The sequence below is a fragment of the Primulina tabacum genome, chromosome 2 (assembly GCF_025594145.1).
Source record: "Primulina tabacum isolate GXHZ01 chromosome 2, ASM2559414v2, whole genome shotgun sequence".
Lineage (NCBI taxonomy): Eukaryota > Viridiplantae > Streptophyta > Magnoliopsida > Lamiales > Gesneriaceae > Primulina > Primulina tabacum.
Genome location: NC_134551.1, coordinates 17,739,627 through 17,759,818, shown reverse-complemented (window position 1 = coordinate 17,759,818; position 20,192 = coordinate 17,739,627). Strand labels below are relative to the sequence as shown.

Genomic DNA, 20,192 nt, shown 5'->3' with positions numbered 1-20,192 from the left:
GTAGGGTAGTAACTCTAGGATGACAAAAACACCTAATAGTGCACAAATTCTTGAACAAATGTTTTACTTTCTACAAACACTACACAATGGTAGTGATATCTGGTATAATGAGAGGACCGACAAAACCTTATTTAACAATTTGATGGATTATGGCAGGGTTATTTGTGTCATTTTATGAGAGGCTTCACCAAATTAATTGTAATTCAGTTTTTATGAGGGATTCTACTATAATAAAATAGTATGGTAATGACACTAATCAATTTATGCTGGTTCAATTGCATAAATTTTTTTTAGATTAGGCAAAATGGTGGGTTCAAATCCAAATTAAATCGCTCTTCCCCAAATTGCGATAAAATGGAAAATGAAACCGAAACCATATATAACACAATGCATTATTATTTTAAAATTTTAAATATTCTTTTAAAAAAAAAACTTCGGTGTTGAGCAATCATGGGAAGAAGCCCTTCTCTTCACTGATCGTGGGTGAGTGAGATGGAGAGGAAGAAAACCATGACCATTGATCGGTTTTATACCTTCCACTGCGCCAAAAACTGGTCTATTTGTAGTTCCTTAATTTCAGCAACCTCCAGTCGACAATAGACGTCTACTTTTGTCTGCCTCGACAGACTTCCGATTATTAATTTTCTTGATTAAAAACGTATGATTTTCATTAAATCGTCTTTACCATGTCTACCATTAAATTAGATAAAGAGGTTTTATTTTTTATTTAGTTTGTAAACGGCTGTACATTTCCTCTTGTCATTTTATAGGAAACTATTGCTAACCTTGGATGCGGTTGTTGAAATTTTTATAGTGAATAGAAAATTAAATTTTTCATGTAGTGATTTGTGTTTTAGGTATGGCTAGTGGTTCAAATAAATCGAATGGTTCAAAGGTCACTTCCCTTGACTCTAAGGCTACTGCTCATGTTGCTACGATGCCTATGAACTATAGTGATAAACCTGAGAAATTTTACGGTTCAGATTTCAAGAGGTAGCAATATAAGATATTCTTGTATCTCACTACTTTGAAATTGGAATGGTTTCTGATTGAGGATGCTCCCAACCCATATGAGGGTGAGGGAGATATTGATTTCTTTGTCTTTTAATATCAAATGTTATTTCGATTTATTTTCATCCTTATGAACATCTAAGCTTTTCCTATTATTGCAAGGTTTTTTTGGTGACGATTGAGTTTTATGGGCAAGTGTTTTCCCTTACATGTGACTCGTGATTTTATCTCTTTAGAAAGATAGTTTTATTGATTTCAGTCTAAAAATTTGATTTGTTTGTAGAATTAACTTGTCTTGGATCTAGATTTTTTTTCCTTGTATTAAAAGAAACTCCATTTTTTTCAAGATAAATTGTCTTAGCAACTTTCCAAATATCTATTTATTTCAATAAAACTCATTTCTAACAAATAATTTTGAATAATGTGTATTAGACAAAGTGTATGAAACTTTATTGGTAATATAAAATAGTTTATTATCGTCTTTCATCAGCTTTTTTCTTTGAAATTTGATGCAACGTCAAGGCTATGATGAAATCTCTGTCTGTCACGTTGTAGGTAATTTTTGGATAAATTACTCATACATTTTTTCCTGAAAATATATTCCCTAAGATAGTTTCTCATATCGAATCTTGAAGATTATCCATTCTTTTATCTCATACAACAATATCAATTACTGAATCTATTCCTTTTTTTAAAAGTAGCTTATATAATGATCTAGACTACTATGATATGAATCCAAGATATGTTTCGTGATACTTTGGCTTGCGTTTATGTAATTCCTCTTTTATTTCTTTAACATGAATTAATTGCATATACATCTAGTTTCTTCTAAGTTCTATTGAGATAATTTTATTTTTGAAAATTTTATAGATTAAATGATGCTTTTTGTTTATTAGACCAAGATTTCTTAAGAATTTTCTATCTGTTTTTCACTTGCTCTTACGGAACCAAGATCTTGCAGAGAATCTTTGATATCTCTGTAAGTTAGGGTTTTATCTCATGATATTTTGGATCATGTTATGAGATATTGTTGTCTGGCTAAATAAAACAAAGAAATCTTCATGTGTTTCATGTCAAAACACATCGTGTCCAGTTAGATTCTGATTCAGTTCCATTATATTCTTCTTGACTCCAGACTTCTTCTTCTTCATATATACTCTCGCATGAAATCATGTGTTTCATGTCAAAACACTTCGTCTCCGGTCAGATTCTGATTCAGTTCCATTATATTCTTCTTGACTCAAGACTTCTTATTCTTCATATATACTCTCGCATGAAGAAATATCTTCGAACTACGATACTTGAACTAGGTGATTAGAATCACCATCAGTTGAGTTTTGTGCTAAGAAGTTGAAAATTAATTTAATAAGAAAATTAAAGGCGCTAAGAAGTGATCGTGAAGATGAATATGAATCACCATCAGCTGAGTTTTGTGCTCAACATTAAATCATACATGAGAGAATTGTATCTTATCCTCCTCAGCAAAATGAAATTGCAGAAAGAAAGAACCATTATTTGAAAAAACTGATGAATTCATTGTTATTGAGTTCTGGTTTACTAGAGAACATGTGGGGAAAAGCTATTTGAACAACAAATTATCTTTTTTTTAAAAGGTGTCTTGGAAGAGACAAGATAAAAGTCCATATGAGTTATGGAAAAAAAGAGTTCCTTCTTACCAATATTTGCTAGTGTGGGGGTGTCTTATCAAAGTGGCAATACCTACTCCGAAGAAGGTAAAAATAGGACCAAAAATTGTTGATTGCATTTTCATTGGATATGCACAAAACAATATTTCTTATTGTTTTCTTGTGTATGAATCTCAAATATCTGATATCCACAAGAATACGATAACTAATCAATAAATGTCTTGTTATTTGAACATGTGTTTCCAAACAAATATAAGGAAGAAATAAGTTCTCTAAAAGTTCGCATGAGGTAATGGAAAGAGAGCAAGAGATCATAATGAAGTTAAACCTAGATGTAGCAAGAGAGTTCGAGTAAAAAAATCCTTTATTTTGGATTAAATAATTTAATGTTAGAAAGTGACTCTCAAAGCTTTAAATAAGAAGTTAATTCATCTAATCTAGTAGAAAGATGCAAATAATTTCGAAATTGAATTTATTTTCCAAAACTATACATGAAAATTAGTAAATCTTCCTCCAAAAAACAAACAACTATGTTACAAATAGATTTTTCAATTTTCATATCATTTTCTTTGTTTTAAACATAATATTTTCTTAAAAAATAGCTAACTATCAACTTAAGGATTCATAGTCGTTTTTTGTTTAGAAGTTAGATTTTTTATATTTTTTGTTCAATTTGATACACTTATACCTGACACACCATCATCTACACAAGATTTTGTGCAGACACAATCAAATGTTATCACCCAAAAATCTCTCGGTGTCTAATTTGTCTGCTGGCACGGTACACCATTTACAAAATTTGGACAACTGTTTACTGATAATATTTAGTAACATGTTCATAATTTGTACAACACTGCCTAAAGCTAACATATTTCTCGAAAATTATGATGCCACACTTCAGAAATTGGCCAATTTAATGAACACCATGCCGTTTAATCAAAATCGACCCTCTCCCCAGTTGAGAAAAGATTCCAGAATAAGGCTGCTGAGAAATATAAGAAAGCCGTTAACAACAAGAACCCCTTGAACGATCCCACTAATTCAACAAAGAAACCAGCACCAACAGTTCCTACTATAGCAGCAAGTGTGCCAGCAGTATTAGACATACCTACAAGGAATAGAACGAAAGTAAGCACACCATTAAAACTATTAAACTAAGATCAAAATAATCATTGCCTCCGGTACACAATTGTGAAAGCAACTAATATTACAAATCATATTATCTGATAATCTCAAGAGTAAAGAGGAGAGCAAAAATTGGGATGAATTAGGTAAAACGGTTTAGTGCATTTTTTTTTTAATGAAATGTAGGCCTTCCCAATGTATTCAAATACATGGAGGAGGCCTACATATCATTTATATAAAAAAATGCACTAAACCGTTTTAACAAATTCATCCCAATTTTTGCTCTCCTCTTTTAACTCGAAACATTATCAGATAATATAATCTGTAATATTAGTTGCTTTCACAATTGTATGGGGGAAGACTACATTTCCATAAAAAACACATAGAAGACTCTTTTTAACTACCCCTCAAAAATTGTTGCACAATCATGTCACTGTACGTTAATACTATTACCCCAGAAACCTCATCAAATGTAATCGTCGACGAACAAAAAATGAGTACTACACTTCCGAGATAAAAAGATATTCATCCAAAAAGCAGAAAGAACCCTGTTATCTTATTTGTGATGTTTTACAAATAAAATCTTTACCACATTTTTTAACTTCAAAGTTACTAAAAACATATAGGTTTTCAATAAATGGTAGGTTGTTTTGCCATATAGGTTTTCAATAAATGGTAGGTTGTTTTGCAAATATAAAAAGAGTAATTGTTCTAATGAGCATGCAGTAGTTTCCTGTTTACAAAAATGACTGATCTATTTCGTTACTGATTAAAAGAGAGTCGACAAAATACCATTTAAGAGTTGATAAATACCTTTTTGCCAATAAAATTCTTCACAAAAAATAAATTGATAACATGCATAAAACTGTGCTAGTTGTGAAATTTTTAAGTAAATAAAAAATATTAAATTCTACAGTCATTGAGCAAAAAACTCGGGCCTTTCCCTGATAGTAAACGGAGCGGGAGCAAAAGACTCTCTTAATACAAAGATATAAGGAAAATTAGAAAACTAACACACGAAACTCGTACAAAAACTACTCCAAAGTAGAAAAAAGATTTACTGCTTTCTAATTGGAATATAAAATATGAAAAACAATTGTAATCTATATTGAACCAAATTTTTATGTTAACTTTTTTTCAAATGACCACAATATATGAAATATGAAATCTTAAACTGCAAGGCTAGTTTATTGATTTTTATACTTTTTAGAAATAAAACCACTGAAGAGTATAAAAAAGGGATATTAGACTAGTTCTATTTGTTATTAACAACTTGATTATCGCGATAAGATGAGAGAAATCATGGATTAGAAAAAAATGTTATAAAATGGATTTAAAATACATAATAAATAAAATCATTTACGAAAATGAAATTTTTTAATTTCTCATTTATAAAGGTTATGGGAAATTTCATCAGCCCATAAAACGATAAAAATTAAATCAAATAAACATTATGAGTAAATGCAGATAATAGAAAAAAATGATACAGATTCACATTTTTTTCCTTGCGTTTGTACCAAAACCAAATTCGAATCAAATAAGTCAATTAACTAACCTTCTTTCACTTTTAGTTAGATTTTGGTTTTTCAAAGGTTTAATGCTCTAAGTATGTATATGATTATAGTGTTTAAGATTGTTGATGTTTGCATACGGAGTGACTTGTCCAACCAATATCACTTTAATACATTCAATGTTGAGGCTACTCGCTATTTGCAACTCGAACTTCTCGTGATAAACATGAAATATATACATGTTTTACACAGATCTAAACCAGAGTTTAATCAATCTTAGTTTTATGTTTCACAATATTTTAAGGACCTAACTCTAGCTCGAACTCTACATGAACTAGACTATTCTCCATGATCTTGAAGAGCAAAGGGAGCTTACGGCAAGAGCAGTGCCAGATGTTGCCAGAAAAATAAAAAATCAAACAAATCAATGTAAAGAGATTTCAAACACTCAATATTACCTACACCAAAGGCCATGATGGTTCGAAGATTTACGAAATCAAACCAATATGTCGGGACAATTATTATGGCAAGTGATAGACAACTATATCTGTGCATCCAATGAAAAAGAGTGACGATTCACCTTGACCAAAAGGTTTAGTGAAAAGGAAAGAATCTATATGATTTACTCCTTGGTCTAACGGTGAATTACATGCAGATAGAGTAAAACCTATGTAGCACGGATACTCCTAATTTTTTTTTTAAGTATCGGACACGAAGACGACACGGATACGAATACGACACGTGGATACGCGTGTCGTATATCTCAAAATCAAATCGATGTCGTTGACTTTTTGCATGTTTGACCAGTCAGATACGCCATGGACACTGCCGGGAATACATTTTTGGTTGTATATGTTTCGAAAAGAAATTTGAAATTTTTTTTTTGCCTTTTCTTTTTAAATCACTGCTATGAAGTTGTACATTGTATATATTTACATAAATATGTATATATATTTCTACAATATACTAAATTTATATATATATATATATATATATTAATAATGTCGTATCCTTGTCGTATCGTGTCTTATATTTTCAAAATTTTCTGTATCGATGTATCCATATCGTATTCGATACGATTCTCAAACCCGTATCCATGCAATATAGGGTAAAAGTAGCTGGAAATGATAATCAACCCCTTCAATGAATTTGGCCGCATAAGGATGGGATCGGATGGGATGGGATCAAAAAACCAAAGTGGATGGTAAGAACTTGTCTGACTTGACAAAATTGAAGAACAAAGACTCTTCATGGTGCAGCAATTGCAGGGTTAGGCACGCTGCAAATAACTATTGACGCCTCAAAGAAAGAACAGTTGAGTATGGTGGAACTCCACAAGAAGGAAATTGACAGATCAAGAATTGGATGAAGAACACCTGTATCGACTAACAAGACTTAACTAAGAACAATAACAAACAATATAGCCATTAGCATCAGCCCAACTCCTAGGTATACACTAGAGAATAAGTTATTGGAGTAAGGGATGGAAAGAAATTTTGATATAGTTTCGCAAATCAGTAATAACAGAGACTGCAAGTCATATGAAATAATGAACTCATGGACAAGATTCACCCAACTATCTCCGTATTAGTGCCTAACTTTGATGAATTAGATAATTTTTTAGCTTTCTTCTTATTTTTCTTTCTTCAAATAGTTATTATCCATAGGCTTCAAATTATAGCATAATAAAAAATAAATAAATAAAGATGCGAGTACTTACCATGCATAACTCCAGAATATTGTGGGGCAACCTCCTGGTCACAGAACAGTAAGACATACATAAGTTAAAAATGAAGAAAATATATGGAAAATTAAATTAATAAATTCTACCGAGTATGCTAACCTGAAGGTTAACAAGGAAACCACAGTGACTAAATGATTTAAGCCCAACAGCTAAAGTAAGCCAAGCAGATGCAATGAATGGACTTTTAGCCGCTGTCAAACCAATTAGAGCGAAGCCTGGGCCAACAAATCCAACTGACTGGAAAGAACGTAATATATTAAATCAGTTGCATATCTTTCTGAATAATCAGATGGATAAACTAAACGATTGACAAAGAAAAAAGTAAAGTTAGAGATTTTATCGGGTCTGTCTTTGCAATTTACATTAGATCCTAGGAATCAGAATTTACAAAAGTTGCTCATGCAATGTGTGTAATTGCTGACTGAAATTATACTTATATCCAGGCATAGTATTATTTGCGTAATCACACTTGTACAAAATTTAGGCAATGGAAATCAATTTATATGCATTCGGGAGTTAATTTTTATCTTTGCTTTCCTACTTTTCCCTCATGAAATGCACATGAAGAGAAAAGGTACCTGCATAATTTTGCGAGTCAAAGTAACGTTGATGCCACTTTGAATCATCCTATCAGACAGAATGCCTGCAAAGTATCCCACGAGAGCCATCATACACCATGGAATAGCACTAAACCAAGCAGCTTGTCTTAGGTCGACATGATACAACTACACAAGACAAATTCCTCCAATTTATCAATGATGACAATAAGCTCAATTCCACTAAATTTTGAAAAATAATATAATGAACATACTGTTTTGAAGTAGATTGGCATCCACGAAAGTAAAACAAAAAAACCCTGCACGAAAGAAGAGAATAGATAAAATATTTGTTGGAAATCTTTCAAGATATCTAGAAGAAGTGAAGAACAAGCCAGTATGTCCACATGGTATTCTACAAAACCTGTAAAATAAAGCCAAAATGGATTCGAAGTTTCATAGGGAAAGTAGTGACTAGCAGATGTAGATGACTAGCTGTAGATGTTAACTAATGGAAAGATAGTCTGAAACTCCGAAGGAAACAAGAGATTTTACCCAGCTATGCATGGAATTTGCAACAATTAGAGACCAAGTTGGTAGCTTAGAGAGCAAGAGGCGGAATGGTGGAATGACTTTTCTTGTTTTTGACAGAGAGGGAACTGACATGCTGTTCTGTATGTATCTCAACTCATTAATTGATATTTGAGGGCTTCGGTCAGGAGAGCTTGAGGTTGCTGATATCCACACTAAAAGCCAAAGAAAACCAAACAATCCAAAGATCACAAAAGGTCCGAATATACCAGCCTGTGACATGAGAATTGGAGAAAGTACGAGACCAATAGCACTTCCAAGCTGAAATCCAGCCATTGCAAGTGCTACTGCTGTTGACCTTTCTGTCTTAGGAAACCATCTGAAAGAAAAATTCAAATATAATCCAAACTTTTGAGCTTTAGCTCCACAGACTGTTACATGATCATTCAAATGTAGAATGTGAATCAGAAATTAAATACTGAGAGAGAGAATATTTGATTGTACCTTGCAATCATATTATTCATGCAAGGAAGAGCAACACCTTCTGCAATGCCAAGTAGCATCCGCATTGAAAGTAGAAGCAACACAGACGTTTCTGCTGCCCATGGAGTAAGGAAGGTGGCCAGAGACCACAAAGCCACCCCCCACGCCATAACTACCTTACCACCATGATAGTCCACTATAGCTCCTCCAGCTATAGGCGATATCAGGTATCCCCAGAGAAAAGATGACTGCCATTAGTGGCTACTAAATCAATGAGATTCAGTAAAAGTGAAAAGAAACACTTAGGTATAACTGTATCTTTACAACATACATGCAAATAGATCCAAGAGTCCAGATTCCGATAAAAAGTAATAGTGAAATAAACTTATACCACCGACTGGGCCATATTTTTCTACTTTTTGTGATCTAACATAATGTTTAGCCACATAAACCAAGAAACTGCAACCACATCTTGCTTGTTGTTTCCTTACTGCTTCGTCTTTTATCATGCTCATAACACAGAAATAGCTATTTATTTATCCCCACAGTTTATTAATTATTCCATTTAACATTGTCGAATCATTCAAGAATCTTTTACGCCACCTAATCATTGAGAACTCAAAGAGCTTGCGAATTCTTCACCAGGAAAATTTGGAAAGAACTAAAGCCCGAATAGAAAATGCTCATGCACCGAATTAGAAGGACATGATGGAAGGGAGGGAGAACTACCTGAACAACTCCTGCAAATGATTGACCCCAACCACGAGAAAGGGAAATCGGCACTATGGCCACTGACATAACGACACGGTCGGCATTACAGAGAGCCAAAGCCAGCGCAAGCATCGCCACCACCTTCACTCTCTCCGAAGTGATAAATTCCAGAAAACTGGGCTCCCGCATTTCATTGGAGCCTCCAACGATGGGGTGAGCATCATTCGACGAAGCCCTGGGACGATTGAATCCCGAAGTACATGCCCTGAGCGGGGGTAAAATTGCTCCAGTAGCAGAGAAATTCAAGGATGAAACGGCGGCGCGTCGTCCTTCCGATGAGACTGTGGAAGACAATCGAGAGTGGGTTTTGCAAAAGAGTTTAGGGTTTTGAGGGGGGCATGAAACTGAGCTCGTGGCGAGGCTCTGATTGATATTGGTGAGAGAATTCATCTCTTTGAAGAACTAAGCAAGCTGTGGATTCATTCGGCTTGCGACATCAACCAAATATAAACACAAGCCTCCATTTACATCCACGGATATTTATCAATCCGGAACCCATTCGATTTCGTATTGTAATTAAATCATGTAATTGGATTGAGTTGTTTGAAAATAAATTATCTTCCTCACGACAAAACCAGCCAACTTGACTCAACCCGACCCGCTGCTACAACTTACCATCAACCTATTTTGGGTTGCAGATTAGACCGATCAACTAGTCAAAAATTTTAAAACAAAAAATATATATTTCATAATATATATATATACAAAATAATATTTTATTTGGATTATCCATAAAAAAATATTATTTTTTATATCAAAAATACTACTTTTTATTTTAAATATGGACAGAATTGAATCGTCACATGAATAAAGATTCTTGAAATTGTTTCACAAAAAACATACTCATATATATATTATTCATTATATAATATATTTAATCAAAAAATAATTCAATGGTTAATATCATTTGCATGACAAAGTAAAAGTGGATAAGTTTCTTAAAAAAGAGTACATAAAGTCTAAAATACTAATTAAATAATATACATATAAATTTTTTCGAAATCCTTCAATCTGTCATTTCTTCGTCTTCTTCTTTTTCCTTCAGATCTTTTTCTTTAATAATAATCTCCAAAATATTTGATGCTTCATCAGAAAAGTTGGTTTGGTACTTATACTATCTTTAGTATTTGCATGATAAATATACAAAGATATATAGAGTTAAAAATTAAAATCAAAATAAACTAATATATCAACTAAGTAAATAACATAAAATAACTTGAGGAATTCACGTCTCTGCACTCCTCTTGTCCATCCTTCGATGGAAGCACTATATTTATAATGAATATTTTTTTTAATAAAATGACGGGTCAACCCGACCCAATCCACCTTAACTTATAACTCAAATAGACTAACCCATTTTAACTTCCAAATGGGTTGCTAAAACCTCAAGGCAACCCATTTTTTATATATCATGACATGTTAGATTGTCTTGACAGACTTAACCTATTTTGATATTTATATCAATACAAAAGCTTTTTCCCCATTAAGTGAGGTCGGTTATATGAATCCTCCTATATTTATATCATGATATTCTCCTTGAGGGAATCAAATTTGTGTGTCCGCATCAGCTGACTCGATTTGATTTCAGAGACAATTATTGATAAAACTGGTTTAGGCTTTAACAGTCAAGATGAATCTTCTACCAGTGATACTTAGCCCAAGCTGAATATGTGCAAAGGAAAGTACATTCACTTTGTAAAATCAGCTATGATACATGAACATTCAGAACCAAGTAAAACAATTGAACAACCGAACATTCAAAACCGAGTAAACCAGTTGAGCAACCGATTGAAAATAAGAACAAGGCTAAGAAGTAAATAAGAACAAGGCTAAGAAGTATGGAATCAGATACATCCCTACGAGTTCAAAAGATTCGCAAAGCTGGTCACCTAAACGGTTCAGCTATAAAAATTAGAACTACAAGAGTGGCTATTTCAATTATTATAACAATAAGCCTGTTCAGAGAAGATATCAGACGAAAAAAAAGGGGTAATTGTGTAACGTCCAAAAGCCAACCTACGTAAACCACATGCATGCAAATAATTGCTTAATTGTCTTATTTAATTGATTTGAAATGCTTACATGATGCATATTATATGGTTAAGGGTCTAATTGCATGATTTTATGAAAACTGTAGATTTTACCCGAATATTCGATAATAGGCTGGGGAAAGGAGACCGTGGACGACCAAAATAAAAGAAATATATTTCAATAAATATTCCAAGGCTTATTAATATGATATTTTTTTTCTAAAAATGGTATAGTTCAAATTATTTTACGAGACAAGCTTGATTTTATTCGGGTAGCCGGTTTTGGGCAAACGAGGGACTTTTAAAAAATCAAAAGTATTATTTTTAAAAACTAATTTTTATAAAATTTTATTTTTCAATTAAATTAGTGTTGTTGGGCCTAATTTACCTAAGATTAGTAGGCTCAATTGCTCTTAAAAACAAAGGTCCAAAACCTAAGCCCATTAACATGGAAATATCATATATATAAAATAGAAATCCTATGGTTTTTCTAAGAACATTCAGCCAAAAATTCACACACACCACACACACAAAAATTCGAAACCTTGAGGGGGAGAAAACAAGGATTCTTCGTCGCTCATTCGTCCTTCTTCGTGCCCCACGCCAACTATCGTATATTCGAGCGTTTTAAAACGCAAATGAACGTTTCTAAATTCCTTTGACGCATCATCAAACCATATTATGCTTGTTTTTAATTATTAAGGCCACGACTAGGAGGGGTGATGCACCACGGCTCGGCCAGGGCTGGTCGGGGGCTCGGTCTGGGACGTGACTAAGGGCTAGGAAGAGTCCTAGCATGGCTAGGACTCAAGATCAGCCGGTAGGGAAGAGTCCTTCACCGCAAGGGTTCTTCCCATGCACGCATAGTTGCGACTTCAGAGGGAACAGTTCGTGGCTTGGTTGGGGTGTTTTAGGTTGGTCCAGTAGGGTCTAGGGAGGCTGGCCGAGGGTCAGGGCTCGGCCTGGGGTGGCTTGGTCCAGGATTACTCGATGATAGTCGGAGAGAATTCGCGCGGCTAGGTAGTTGATCGCTCATGGGCTCTTGTTGGGCTGGGGCTAGGTGTGCTAGTCCAGGAGGGTTCGACGAGTGTCCAGGAAGGTCAAGGCCTGGTCTGGCCAAGGTGGCTCGACCATGGTTTGAGGAAATTTGGCCCTGGCTCAATGGGAGTGAGCTAGGGTTCGGTCATGTGGTTAGGGAAGAATAATGGTTCGAACCATGGTCCATGGGGGTCGATTCATGGTTCACGAGGGTATTTTAGGTATAAAAAGTTTATGATTGAAGTTTGGAAAGAAAATATTAAAGTTGAGATTAATTCGGGATTAAAACGCTTTACGGTTTAGTAAATAAGCAATTAAATTAAAAGTTCAAGTTAACGTCAAATAAAAATATTAAAAATTTAGCTTAAATAATTTTTGGGATAATCTCGAGTCAATAAAAATGAGAAAAAGTCAAAATCGAGAATGTTAGAGTTCAAGGGTAAAGCAGTCATTTACACCTGAGTAGTACAAAAAAGTCTGGGAGTGTCACGAGGAATCATAACACATGCTAAATGATACTTTAAGACCTTTATAATGAAAATATAAGATTTTATGATTTATGGTAAAGATGTGCAATTTTTAAATGTTATTTTACAAAGTAGAAATGACACGATATTTTATAAATAAAAAGAAAGAAAAAATATTTTGAAGGATGTGAATTGACTGTGACAAAGATGATATGATATATGATTATTGGGAATATCGTGAGGGAGAAGGCCTCAGAGGGAGCCCAAACGATCGTATTTCCATTTTTATGTCGGTGCCTAGTGCTCGTTCCCATGTGCAATGGTGAGCTAAGACTAATAAGTCGACCAGAGGATAAAAGCTAGTCACTTTCAAAGATAAAACTTCACCCAAAATGATAAATGATTGAAGGTTTATGATTTGACGATTTATGATTTATTTATGCTTACAAGTTTATTTTAAATAAAAGTATGATTTTAATACATGTGCATGTATATGTATTATTTGCTACTCATGTTTAGAACGTGCAGAGTTATTAGATTCACTAGGTTTGAATGCTGCAGGTGATGATGATATTGAGGGAGACGCTGACGCTTGAGTGGATCGAGTCTGGCAGTACATTCCCGAGGGACACTTATTTTCCTCATTATCTTGATAGTCAATGAAACGTCTACTGATTAAAAATGCTACTAATTTTTTTTACAAGCTCAACCCCGAAAATTTCATAAATTATGTATGCATGCAAAACAGTTGAAAATATCATCTTTAAAAATAGATGAAATCCAATGACAGATAAAATACCGCATTTTTAAAATACACAAATCGTAAAACCCCGACTTACGTTTTAAAATAATGCAAATATGAAACAAGTAAAAAAAAATCCTCACAACCAACAACATTCATGCGTAATGAGTCTAAAAACTCAACACACCTGTGACCTTAATAGCAAGTACATATACATAGCATGCAACAATTAAAAGTACCGTAATAAAAATACGTTTCATGATCTTAAAAGCATATCATAAAAGCATAACGTGTCAAAACATCTCATCATATCATCATATACTTGTTCATTTTTTTTAATTGAATTCAGTTCGTTAGTTGTGACTTTCGTATTAGCTCTATTCAATGGATCCATCTATCGTAAACTCGAGCTCGTTTTAAAAATTAAACGATTCGTTTTAAAACTTGGACCGTGGTCTCGATTTTAATCGAATCGACCCAAAACATAACCAAATTTTTCCCAACTCGATCCGTGACTAAAACCTACACGACCAGCCTAAAAACCACTTATTTCAGACCCCTTATTACCCTCAAACATTACCCGAAAGTTTCTGGAAATTCTGCACGTGCACACTCGAAACCCTAGTGCACCAACCTTCCACATTTTCGACCCTAGCCCAAGACCAAGCGGACCAGCAGCTAACCAACTATTATGGGACCAAGTTCGAACCCAAGAGGCTCTCCTTGACCAACCCTAGCTGACCCTACTGCCCAGTACACCAGCCCCGTGCGCTACTCTCGCAATCGCACTGCACAAGACTAATGAACCATCCCTCGATCTAACCCCCTCGGCCGACTCCTAGTGTGACGTACCATAATTTTTAACTATTTTAAAATTTACGGAAAAATAAAAATTTTCTTAAATAAATAGTAATAATTCAAATTGCAATAAAATAATTTGTTCGTCTAAAATTATGTGAAATGGAAACAGTTATAAACAAAGTTTGCAAAAAGGTAAACATTTAAACAACGTAAACTTTCTCGTAGAAACAACATGCATAAAGTTCTTAAACATAGGCGGTCCTCAGGTTTAGCTTCCTGCGCAGACCGAGCCGGCTCATTGGTCCCCACCCCTTGTCTTCTCATACTCGTCATCACCTGCATCGATCAAGTCTAGTGAGTCTAAAGACTCAACAAGTATAAATTGGAGATAACAAGTAATATATAATAAAATCACATGCATCTTTTAAGTAGAACGTAAATACTTAAACTTGAACGAGATAACATAAACTTAGATGTGCCATCATCATAAAACTTTTCATAAACATGCTTCCATCATACATACTTGAACATGCATAAACTTCATCATTTTGCGTAGAGATATGTTTCAAAGCAAGTGACTCATACATAAGTGCACCTGATCAGACTAAACTACAGTACTGGGTTGGCAGTGAAATCCACTATCACATACATGAGATCCCCGGTCATGCTTTACCGGATGGATTGGTCCCTGGTCATGCTTTACCGCTTTTCAATTCTGATCTAAACTCGATCATTCTTTACCGGGGTGGAGAGGTCTTCGGCCACGAGTGCATTAATGGGTATGGTAGAGGGTTTCTCTTGCAATTATTTAGTGAATATTTTGTTTGATAAAATCAATCCAGAAAGAATTAGATATGACGTGATGGATACCTAAATTTTTGTTGTTTCTCCCCCATATTTATATACAATAATAATAATCTGGATGTGAAGCCAAAACCCGTAAAACAGTAGCCCATAAACATAGAGTTTACGAAAAGCCACTTTCAGGGAGACCATTACAGGATTAATATTTGAATTACTTGTATAAAACATATGGGTTTTACAAATGTTAGTTTTTTTGAGATCTCATGATCTGAAAAACTTGGTTCCAAATTTCAAGAAAATGATAGATGAGATATTTTGGATGAAGTTTTACTGTTTTTCGTATCTATAAGATACAGTGGGAATTTTAATTGTTTTTTATTTTAACGTCCCAAAAGACCCTAAAGAACAAAATTTGATGCAAACATTATGCCACACACAATCGATTCGAATCAACGCTTCAAGACTCATCTTAGGATACTATGGTAATGATTGAACTCACACAAACGGCCCGAAATAATGAAGTACGACCTGCAATGCAACACGACTCATGAACACAACATTTTGACACCAAAACGTTTCCTACGACTTTTAATCCAACCAAGTGCCTATCGACACAAAACGAAGCACCAAAAATCATCCCAACCTCATACACAATATACCTAATCGAAACAATGATCACCCAACTTTCACCAACGAAGCCTGCAACAATTAAACTTCAAGAACACGTCAAGAACACATTTTCATAAAATCACAGTTTGAGCAGTCTTACAAAAACAATCATAACTCACTCGTCTCTTGTCCAAAAATTACGAATTTACTGTCAAATCGAAGGTATCAAAAAGTACTACGTTTTATATGTTGAAAACTTTTCCAGAAAATCAACCAATTTTTCACAGAAATCGAAATGACAGCAGACACATTTTGAGATCTTAATTTTTTGATCTAAACATCATTTCAAACGTTTTTGCTCAAACTTTTCACAACATACATGGATTTTCACGCATAATAAATATCAAAACAGATAATATAACGAGATCGATGCAGAAACAATAGAATATACATGCCTTTGATCTTTAAAAATTATGAAACGACGATACCGAAGCGGGAAAGGTGCGAGGGATGATCCAGAACGATTTGTGGCTCGATTTCTTGCAACAAAATCAACGTGAATTGCTGGAAATTTTTGAGGATGGGGCGGCTGCTTCTAGTTCTTAGAACCCTAGTTGCTCTCAAAACTAAATGAATTGAATTGCAAGAGATGTGTGTGTGTGAGTCATGAGTGAGTGTGTGGGAAAAGGAGTGTGTGCGTGTGTTTTAGATTAATTAAAGAAATAAATTACTTAATTACACAATTAAAATTCTAATTAATATGCTAATTCAAATGCTAATCCACTATTAAATTTACTAACAATCCCATATTTAAAATTAAAATACACAATTGATAAAACATAAAAGTTTTAAAATCTTAAAATCACTAAATAAATAAATTAGGCTTTAAAATGCTTAAAACATAATAAATCATTTAAAATGCCACAACCTTAACTTAAAATAAAATAACACATTTTAAAATTGCCAAAATCGTCGCCGGTCTCTTTTCTTCGATCCCGCATCGAGTAATCGCCTGAAACATGAAACTCAAGAAAACATTTTTAACGTACATCACATAAACATAATTAATTTAAAATAATGCCAATTTATAAATCATGCATCTTTAAAATTAAATAAATAATTTATCAATTTACATAAATGTATGGGTTTTACGTGTCCTGATTTTGGGCTCTACAATTCCTCCCCCACTTATATAAATTTCGTCCTCGAAATTAAGTCTCACCAAACAATTCCGGGTAGCGATTCCTCATATCTGCCTCGGCCTCCCAAGTGGACTCATCCACTGATTGATTCAGACACCAGACTTTGACAAACTTGATCACCTTGTTCCGAAGCTTCCGCTCATACCTATCTAGGATTTGGACAGGTCTTTCCTCATACGACAGATTTGGAGCAAGTTGCAACGATTCATAGCTCAAAATATGCGAAGGATTTGCTAGGTACTTCCTCAGCATCGAGACGTGGAACACATTATGTACAATGGCCAGATTCGGCTGTAAGGCTATACAATAAGCTGGTGTCCCAACTCTGTCAAGAATCTCGAACGGTCCAATAAATCTCGGACTAAGCTTGCCTCTCTTCCCAAACCTCATAACACCCTTCATAGGTGCTATCTTTACAAAAACGTGATCACCTACAGCAAACTCAAGATCTCTCCTCCTCTTGTCAGCATTACTCTTTTGACGACTCTGAGCGGTCTTCATCCTGTCTCGGATCTTGACCACTACATCTGCAGTCTACTGAACAATCTCTGGACCAAGTTCTGATATCTCATCGACTTCATCCCAATGAATCGGAGATCTGCACTTTCTTCTAAACAGTGCCTCGTAGGGAGCCATACCTATAGATGATTGGAAACTGTTGTTGTAGGTAAACTCAACTAGAGGTAGCTTCGATTCCCAATTCCCGTGGAAATCGATCACACAAGCTCTCAAAAAATCCTCCAAAATCTGAATCACTCGCTCAAAATGGCCATCTGTTTGAGGGTGGAATGCCGTACTGAATAACAACTTCGTCCCCATGGCTGCATGCAAACTCTTCCTAAAGGACGATGTGAATCTGGGGTCCCTGTCGGACACTATAGAAACTGGGATCCCATGCAATCGGACTATCTCCCTAATATAGAGCTCTGCATACTGAGTCATGGAGAAATTCGTCTTCACTGGTAAGAAGTGTGTTGATTTAGTAAGTCGATCCACTATAACCTAAATGGCATTGGATCTTCTGACTGACCTCGGCAAACCAACAACGAAATCCATGGTGATATTCTCTCATTTCCACTCGGGGATAGTTATAAATCATGCATCATTAAAATTACTTTAAACTTAAATAAATAATTTAAAAATTTAAATAAATGCATTGGTTTTATGTGTACTGATTTTGGGCTCTACACCTAGACCACGCCCAACCATTCATGGCCCTCTCCCAGCCCTGTCACGAACCCAATAGGGTCAGCTTCTTGGCAGGAATCAATCCATGCACGACGACACAACCCAAAGCCCTCGATATCACCAAAACCGAGCCGACCTACACCAAGCACCGATCGACCCTCAACGTTTTCGACACTAAGCCAACTCCAGCCACTTGCTACCTTATTCTTGATGTGAACAGCTTCCTAGGGTCATGACTCGGCAGCCCCCTTGCACAAGAATAAAAAAAACGTGAGTATACAACACAAGAATGCACATTCATGTCAAAAACTTGTATAAAATGCGAACTCAAGGTAGAATCACAAGATTTTCATGCATAAACATAAAATTCAATATAATATTGGTGTATATGAAGAGAAGAAAAAGATACATGCCTGCCTTATCGTTTATATGATCAAAAGCTTGAAGATACGCGCGTGGGATGTGAAACGGAAGGGTGGGGGAGAAGATTTTCTTGAAAGAAATGCAAATGCCGAAGCTTCTGCTGGTTGTTGCTAAAAAAACATGAAAATGGATGCTGGAATATGGGGTGGGCTGCTAATGGGTGTTAAGTAGGGTTAGGGTTTGATTAGGTGTAGTTTAGGTTGATAAAACATGTACTAATGGGCCTTAATTAAAAATTAAAAGGTTTTTTTAGCCCATTAGGAATTAAAACAAACCCATCAAGTTCAAAAACCCTATCGAAAACTATATCATTTTGGTACGTTTTTTAAAATATTGTCCGAGCCCTCAAAAAGTCCTCCGACTTGCTACAATTTGCGTACCGATTGAAAATATGACGCGGCTAGTAAAAATACTCACTTATGTGCATTTTTAGAAAAATGCACATAAAACACCAAACATTTTTCCTGATTATCCCCGGTCTCCGTTACTCGTTCGAGTGCGAAATGCAACTTAAAACCCTAATGCATGAAACTTTAAAATAAGCGTGAAATAAACCCTGGCCATGCAATAATCATGGATAAAAATCCTTAAACACAAATTTTAATTAAAACCTTAAATTGCATGCATTCAGGTTACGTAGTTCGAATTTCCTAGACCTTACAATTCTCCCACCCCTTAAACAAAATTTCGTCCTCGAAATTTAAAACATACCGAATAACTTCGGGTAACAACTCCTCATCTCGACCTCAGTCTCCTAAGTAGCCTCCTCCTCGGAATGATTCAGCCACTTGACTTTGACCATGTGGATCACCTTGTTCCGGAGCTTCCTCTCCTGCCTGTCCAAAATCTGAGTGGGTGTCTCCTCGAAAGACAGGTTCGGTGTCAGCTGTAGCGGCTCACAGTTCAATACAAGTGAAGGATTTGACATTTATTTCCACAAGATAGAGACATAGAGCACATTATGAACTCCTGTCAGATTCGGCGGTAATGTAACTCTGCATGCAAGTGTCCCAACTATCTCTAGGATCTGAAACGGTCCTATGAATCTATGACCGAGCTTGCCTTTCTTCCTGAATCTCATCACACCCTTCATTGGTGCGACTTTCACGAATTCGTGATCCCCTACTGCAAACTCAAGATCCCCGCGCTGCTGATCTGCATGACTCTTTTGTCGGCTCTGAGCGGTCTTCATCATGTCCCTGATCTTGACCACTAACTCTGCAGTCTGATTGACGATATCCGGTCCTAGCTCTGCTCTCTCTCCTATCTCATCCCAATACACTGGTGACCTGCGCTTCCTCCCGTACAACGTATTGGAACATTTCATGTTCGTAACCTTGATTTTGATGTTAACAAAACTTGTTATTTTGTTATTCATAAATTTACCTAAGTGCACAGATCTGAGATTAGTTACGAGCTGTCAAAATCTCAAACTGAAGACGTCAAATTGATCGCACAAACTAAATCAGTCGAACCGAAATGTCAACGAATAGTTCAACTGATTGTCCAGCTGATAGGTGGTTCAGCAGG

The 20,192-nt window shown here is 35.2% G+C and overlaps 1 protein-coding gene across 1 annotated transcript; it reads right to left on the bottom strand.

The window, feature by feature from the left end:
* Positions 1–3,384: 3,384 nt before the first annotated feature.
* On the bottom strand, positions 3,385–9,838 carry LOC142530758 (putative anion transporter 4, chloroplastic). Its single transcript, XM_075636570.1, has 8 exons — positions 9,317–9,838; positions 8,609–8,835; positions 8,129–8,483; positions 7,849–7,893; positions 7,616–7,762; positions 7,137–7,274; positions 7,014–7,047; positions 3,385–3,765 (listed from the first exon to the last, which is right to left on the bottom strand). The coding sequence occupies exons 1-8, from the start codon at positions 9,746–9,748 to the stop codon at positions 3,590–3,592; spliced, it is 1,554 nt and encodes a 517-aa protein (XP_075492685.1). The 5' UTR covers positions 9,749–9,838; the 3' UTR covers positions 3,385–3,589.
* Positions 9,839–20,192: the final 10,354 nt, after the last annotated feature.

Coding starts and splice junctions, on each gene's coding strand:
- LOC142530758 (XM_075636570.1), bottom strand. CDS start 9,748: ATGAATTCTCTCACCAATATCAATCAGAGCCTCGCCACGAGCTCAGTT. Junction 8,484..8,608: donor ATGAATAATATGATTGCAAG/GTACAATCAAAT, acceptor TTTTTCTTTCAG/ATGGTTTCCTAAGACAGAAA. Junction 3,766..7,013: donor ATATTCTGGAGTTATGCATG/GTAAGTACTCGC, acceptor TATTCCTTGTAG/GTATGTCTAATACTGCTGGC.